Here is a 6,968-nt window from a genome sequence, read left to right on the forward strand (position 1 = left end):
CAAAACATCTATCTGGTACAAGACATGCAGTTTTGACATGGTTGAGTAAACTCCTTCGTGCTCAGTCATCTGTGACAATAAATTTGATTTCTTGGTGTCATGTGAAAGGGAACATACATCATTATTTAATAAATGGTGGTTGCCAATTCCAAAATATTTAGCCATGTCCAAGAATTAAGAAATTAGTCTCGTTTTTTTTTAAACACACTGTATAATTTGCTTATTTGCTAATCTTATTAAAACTGGAGTAACACAGGGTCGATTTTTAGGGTCTCTTTTGTTTATAATATACATAAATAGCCGCCCTTCATGTATTACTGTAAAAAATAGCAAGGTGAATATTTATGCTCACAACACCTTAATTATGATTGATGGTGCATGTCCAAGTGAACTTCAGTCCCGCATGTGTAACAGATTTGACCAAGTCGATACCTGGTTAAAAAAAAAATCACAACCTTGCACCTAATAATGCAAACAAAACAAGCTTCATGGTTTTGGGGCACAACTCCCAAATTTAATAATTGTTCCGATATTAAAGTTGGTATAAATATTAACAGTGTAGAACCAATAAAGCACCTTGGTGTAATCTTGATGAAAAATTAACGTGGTGTGATCACATAGGCCTACAGTACATTTCTTTAAAGGTTTAAAGGTTGTACAAAAATTAGGATTTCCAAGATCAGCTAAGCTGGTGGTGTAAATAGTCCCCAGCTCTGTACAGTCTTATTGATAGCCTTTGCCGTCTTAAATTTAGCACATTTCCGCAACTAACATATACATGTACATACATGTATAAATCTACATGTATCTGGACCATAAAACAGTGTGTGCCGTGCGATGGTGTCGACTACATGTCTGTGTGTATGACTTTGTGTAAAGCACGTACTGTGCTTGTGAATGAAAAACAATTTAACTGCTTGGGACTAATGTGCATGGGATTGGGGTGACTAGGTCAAACCGACCCAAAACACTAAAGACATAAACCAAATCGGAACTGAAACCGATCTGAACTCTCCAAACCGACCCAACCCGCCATCAGGGAAAAACCGACCCGAACCTACAAAAACGTAAGTGACCCCGAAAAAATCCGAACTTGCTTCTTGACCACTGGTGAGTCACTCTCTGTGTCCTCCTGAACTCCCAGGACCGTAACTAGGACTTTTCTTCTTTTTTTGGGGGGGGGGAGTGTGCGAATCCTCAAAAATGCGGACCAAGCATAGGGATTTTTTGGGGGGGGGAATAAGTAAACTCCCGGAGAGGGGATTGACCGAGGCGAAAAAAACGGAAGCGCGCGGCATTTTTCCCAAAATGTTATACAACAGCTCAAAATCATTTCTTGCCTCAAAAGCGGACCTATCAGTGCTGGGGGGGGGGGGGAGCGGCGCATCCCTGCACCCTCCCCCTTGGTTACGGGCCTGACTCCTGCTATATGGTTGTTACTGTATGATCTTATTCCTGAAGATGTTCTGAATGAAGAACCACATATCGAACCAAACATGGCTAATATTCGTCTATTAGGAGTTTGCACTGACACCATGGCAACGCCAGCAATGCATAACCTTGCTACGCTGATGGTTCTGGTTCTTTGAATACAAGACCAACGCGGCGGGCGCAAGTACTGGTAAAATCCGTATGGTTATGTGGGCAACAGTAATGTCTTATATCTATTTTCAAAAGCAAGTCTGGGCCTGTATAAAAAGGGCACTAATTTCGTGCTCATTTATTTCAGGCAAATTTATTTCTCTATGTACACATTTCCTGAATGCAAGACGCACGCACTGTCAATACCTCCCTCCGTGCGCCCGAATACTTTACGGACGTATACTGCCCGTAGTACCAGGTGGACCAAATATTTTTATTTGGAGAACCAGGTCAATGGAATACACGCATGCGCACAAATGGCCTTTGGCGAAAAGACGTGTGAGCGGGCCATTGAAAATGTACAGGGGTGCGACTTTGATGATCATTTTCTCTGTTTTTTTTTACTTTGTTCAGTGTTTTCCTTTAGAAAATCCCATAAATTTAAGTGGAACTTTTAGTGCTCTGGTAAAAGATCTTCAAATCGTAATGTTTCCTGTGTGCCCGAGATCGTCTTTCTTAGTATGGCCCCCTTCCATCATTAGTAGTATAAACTACATGTGCATCGTTAGTGTTCTTGGAGCCAACCTGTGCCTTTTGTAAAAATCATCCTCCACGGTGGTCCAAAACAAATATATCTTGGTTAACATTGTTATGTAAAGTGCTCAATAAGAGGGTGAGGAGTATTAAAGACAGGGAGAGGGCGATAGGAAAAGTAGGCTACCATACACTGGGAATGGTTATCTAGAAAGCCAATTCTGTATTGCAATTAACATGGTCACTTTTCAGGGTAATCCATTCTACAAAAGCTATACTGTAACAAAAGAATGTTTCCATGTTTCAAAGGATCCAAATACACTTGTGCCTAATACAACGACTTTGATATCAATTCCTAGTGCTTCATTCTCAGTGCTGGTTGTTAAAGCTATCCCAGTTTGTGATCATCAATGGGGTTGCTTTCAGATGTGCACAGCTGGGTAGGCATTGGGCTGATAGACACAAACACGGGGGGGGGGGTTACGGCAACATGTGTGTAATTAAAAATACTCAAGATTGAAACAAAAAAAACGAAGCAGAGAATTGTAATATTTTTCTGTTCACATTATAGTCTTTAGGTGAGAATGGAGGTTCAAAAGAAAGAGTACCCTGAACTCTTTCTTTGCTAGTAAAAACGATTTGTAAAATGGACCCTAAAAGTGGACTAATGTAGAACTGGGTATGAACATTCTCATTTGAGGGAAGTTACTTTGTGTAAGACTTTGCTTTTAACTGGAGAACATACAGTGTACACATACATCTAAATCATTATTTACACATTTACATGTACACGTAGTGCAAATCACATTCTCTTCAAAGGAAAATTCTGAGATGTCTTTGAATTCTAAAAATGACAAACTTTGTTTCGGATGTGGCTCATTTTTATACTTGATTCATTCCCTTGGGAGTCCTGGAAATCAAGCCACCAATGTTCCACGTTTCACCTCGGTGCAGATGTTTGGAATGTTTGAGCATGAGTTGACTGTGTCCAGTTTCACTTCAATCTGCTTCAAGTCTGCAGTAAACACTCTAAGGTTATGACACACATCCTGTGAAGGGACAGAAAGAAGCAGATCTTTTAGTGATAATTGCAAAAGAATACCTGACATGAATTTAACAAAGAAAAAATTATGCAGATATTCATCCTAACCTACATGTACATGAAATAATGAGACAGTTAGCATCAATTTTTAACTTCCCTCTTTCCAAAACTTAAAAATTTTGATTAAATGAAAATGACAGGTTTACAGAAAAATACTAAATACATTGTACACACACACATGTATTTTCCTTCCCAGATCATTTACATGTACTTCTAATGTAATCTTTTGCATACATGAACATTTACACTGCGCAAGTAGTAAATCAGTTGTCAAATCTATCAATTCAAGTCATTTTTCTTAATCTTCAGCATGTCACAGGGTGAGCTGAAATACATTTTTACTATCAGAAACTAGTACATGAGCAGGTCCTTATTACCAACACATGCAAACATCTAACTATACCCTCCATGAGTGTGTGTGGGGGGAGAGAGTACCCCTAACCCAACCCCCCACCTCTCCCCCCTCCCCCCCCAAAAAAAAAGGAAAGGAAAGAAAAAGCTGAAGAGGGAGGAAAGAGGATGACAATCACAAAATTTGTTTGTGCAGCATGCGTACAGTGTGAAAGTATTAGAATTGCTGATGGCTAGCAGGACTGTTCCAATTAATTCAGATGTTTATCAAGTATTTGAATATTTATTTTTGAAATCAATTATTTATACATGTATGTTATAAAAAAATAATATTAGTAGGGCAAAAATTCAGTTATTTAGTGGCAAACTGCATTCTAAGATATTTCAAAATAATTCAAGTAAACCATAAGGCAACTGAATTCATACAGTGTATTCCCAACACTAAAACCCCACATTACTTTTCCTTCAACTTTGTCCTTAGTTTTGTCAAAATATGTACATTTTGTGGAGAATTTGGTACAAAACAATTTTTGATTGAATGGAAGGTAACATGTAAATATTTGAATATTTAATGGTTGTTATTTGACTCAGCCTTTACTAGCAGGTGTAATACATGTATATACATGTAGATGTACTGGCTGTACCGGTGTGTGCCAGAAAACATTGGATATTGACTGCCAAATTGCTTGACTGAAGTTTTGTCAGTGAGGATGGACAATCTGTACCTGAATCACAGTTTGTGATTTGCCAAGCATCTGGTTAGCCTCGGCCAATTCCTTAGCTGATGAATGGAACACCCCAGCCACAGCTCCATACACAACACTTTGCAGACTAGCATTCCGCTCGCGCAGTTTACGGTGCAGTAAGGTGTCATATTTGAGAGCTACTGGTTCCTTTGGCAGAGACAACTTGCTCTGTGGGTCTGTCTTTTTAAGGAACTGTTGGGAACCTTCTTTTCTGGATGGAAAATCAACTGCAGAAAAAGGATGGCAAAGTAACCATGTTAACTCACTCCTCAATGAGATTTTAGCAAGAAACTCTGATGGACATTTCAAGTTGCATTGTTTATGTTGCATTATTTTGTCAATCATACTTTTTGTTTAATCATACTTGCCAGCAGAATGTAACAAGATTCACCAGGTCAACAGTTCCCAATGCCACCAAAGGCCAAACTCAACAACCAGAGAAAATATCCATCCATGCATGTTTAGAAAAGGCAAGGCAAAGCCTAATTTCAAGATTTACACGTATGTCATGAGACTGGAAATAGGCCAAGACTGGTGCTAGTCTTCTGTACTCAATAGAAGATCCAAACAGGGGAGCCCCAACAATGCTCCCTTCCCCATTTTCATTTTAGAGAGATTTTTTTTCTTCCACTTTTTTTCAGTTGATTATTTAATGAGAAAAGAAATAAAAATTCCCTATTTTGATGTTTAGTTCACCTCCTTTTGGGGTGTCTCCTTTTCACAACTGTTGCTGTATTTTGTAATTTCTCAATCAACCACTACTGAACTCTGTTGTGTACTAATATGCCCATTTATATGCCAACTTCCAACTCACTTTTCAAAATTTCCTTGAAGTCATTCTTGAACTCAGTTGCTGTACCAACTACATTGTATGTTCCTGGATTCAGCCCTACCAATTTTTTTTTTGGGGGGGGCGAATTGTATGGTAGCTGCAAATGTCTCAAAATGGGCTGTTTATTTGGCAAAAATAAAAGTGCATCAAAGTGGAAACGATGCCATACCCCGCCATCCAGATCTCAATAAATACAACAAATTACTGCACTTATATGACCTACAGTGTACATGTACATGTGAGAATGACCGTCCCCTAACCATTTCAGTTGCTCAAGTTGATGTATTCAAGTTAAAATCACATTGGATTTTGCTGTCTTTGGTTTGTCAACTTACATGTACATGTAGGTGGCAATACGTATATGTAAGCAGTCAGATACTCGTACATGTACATGTAGTACTGTGCGTAGTGGCCAAATTTGAAAAATCTTCCCTCAAGTTCATAACTTCTGCCTTGGGCCCTTCCCAACTAAAGTGCTACAGTTGGGCAGGCCCAACTACAGCAGAGAGGTCCTGTGTGCATGTGTCCAGCAATGTGCCAAAGTCATATCATTTATAAATGTCATGTCATCGCCATTGGTCATAGGGCTAGATGAAGAGATGAAGTGCCACATTTTAGATGAATTGTCAAGTGTGAGACACATTGACTTGGATAATGTTGAGACATTTCCCACAGCCATTGGTTAACAATAGTTGGGCCAGCCCAACTGCAGTACTACAGTTGGGACTGTCCCAACTATAGTTGGGACTTACGCTATAGTTGGGGCGTAACATGTCCCGTTGCAGGCTCCTGCGTGTAATCTCTGAAGTACATGTACATTGTAAATGTACATAGTAGGCCTAAATGGTAGAATGTTTTTAAATGGCAGACTGGAGTGTTATCTTCTGCTGATTCTAATTTAAAATGGTCCCCAGGGCAATGGTAGGATCTGAATCTGAATTATATTCGACAAAGCCTCCATCAGGAAACATCACAACCAAGTTATGTACTGTACATGTACATGATTGGGTTACGTGTAATTTGGGGCATGGAGATAGACATGTCTTTGGTAGCTTATTTACAAGTAATCCACCAGCAATCCCAATTTACAGGATACCCAAGCTCACATGAAAAAATTGACCCTGTTTGGGGAAATATTCTTTCAACTAAATTCAAGGGACTGGTTTTATCCCCGAATAAAGAGACTTCTCCAACGTGCACCCCTACTCACCTACCTTTCAAAGGCGGTAAGCTATCGTGTTTGACTAAATCAGACACAGATCTCTTTGGTTTGGTATCTTCATCACTGTCCGTCTCCGAAGCTTCTCCCTGCACTATAACTCCAGGCTGAGAGCTCAGAGTGCGCAGCGGTCGTGGCCGCGGTGACTTCGATGGGCGCAGTCCGGCGTCAGTCACCCCACCTGCTGTAGCTGTGTTGCTGTCGTTGGTTGTGCCTTCATCTCCACTGTTGTTGGAACTAATGTCCTCATCTGTATCTGACTCTTCTGCCTCACCTGACACTACAGACACAATTTCCGACATGTCTGTTAGGGCCTGACTGTTGCCTAATGTTAACTTGCTAATGTATTAGCATTAATACACGTTGAAAGAACATGTACACGTCTCTAGCAAAGAGTGGGTAGAGGGCTACGGTGTCGGTACAACTGACCCAGGGCGGTTTGCATACGTACAGTACATACATTGATGGAAACGTAGACATGGGACAGGTGCCAAAGTTCATACCTCCGTAAAACGGAGAGAAATGAGTACAGATATACGACGGGTCAATGTTCTACAGAGGCCTAGACTTAAAACATAAGTCCTGAGTGCGTCGTTCGGCCCT

At 40.1% G+C, this 6,968-nt stretch overlaps 1 protein-coding gene across 1 annotated transcript; it reads right to left on the bottom strand.

Moving 5' to 3' along the window:
- Window positions 1-489: 489 nt before the first annotated feature.
- LOC110978155 (biogenesis of lysosome-related organelles complex 1 subunit 3-like) lies at window positions 490-6,824 on the bottom strand. Its single transcript, XM_022232915.2, has 3 exons — window positions 6,361-6,824; window positions 4,294-4,541; window positions 490-3,164 (listed from the first exon to the last, which is right to left on the bottom strand). Exons 1-3 carry the CDS (start codon window positions 6,665-6,667, stop codon window positions 3,033-3,035), a joined length of 687 nt encoding a protein of 228 aa, XP_022088607.2. The 5' UTR covers window positions 6,668-6,824; the 3' UTR covers window positions 490-3,032.
- Between the last annotated feature and the right edge of the window lie 144 nt (window positions 6,825-6,968).

This window comes from Acanthaster planci, linkage group LG01 (genome assembly GCF_054643075.1).
Source record: "Acanthaster planci isolate LZ-2023a linkage group LG01, COTS_SCS, whole genome shotgun sequence".
Lineage (NCBI taxonomy): Eukaryota > Metazoa > Echinodermata > Asteroidea > Valvatida > Acanthasteridae > Acanthaster > Acanthaster planci.

Coding starts and splice junctions, on each gene's coding strand:
- LOC110978155 (XM_022232915.2), bottom strand. CDS start 6,667: ATGTCGGAAATTGTGTCTGTAGTGTCAGGTGAGGCAGAAGAGTCAGAT. Junction 4,542..6,360: donor TAGCTTACCGCCTTTGAAAG/GTAGGTGAGTAG, acceptor CTTTTTCTGCAG/TTGATTTTCCATCCAGAAAA. Junction 3,165..4,293: donor AATCACAAACTGTGATTCAG/GTACAGATTGTC, acceptor GTCCCTTCACAG/GATGTGTGTCATAACCTTAG.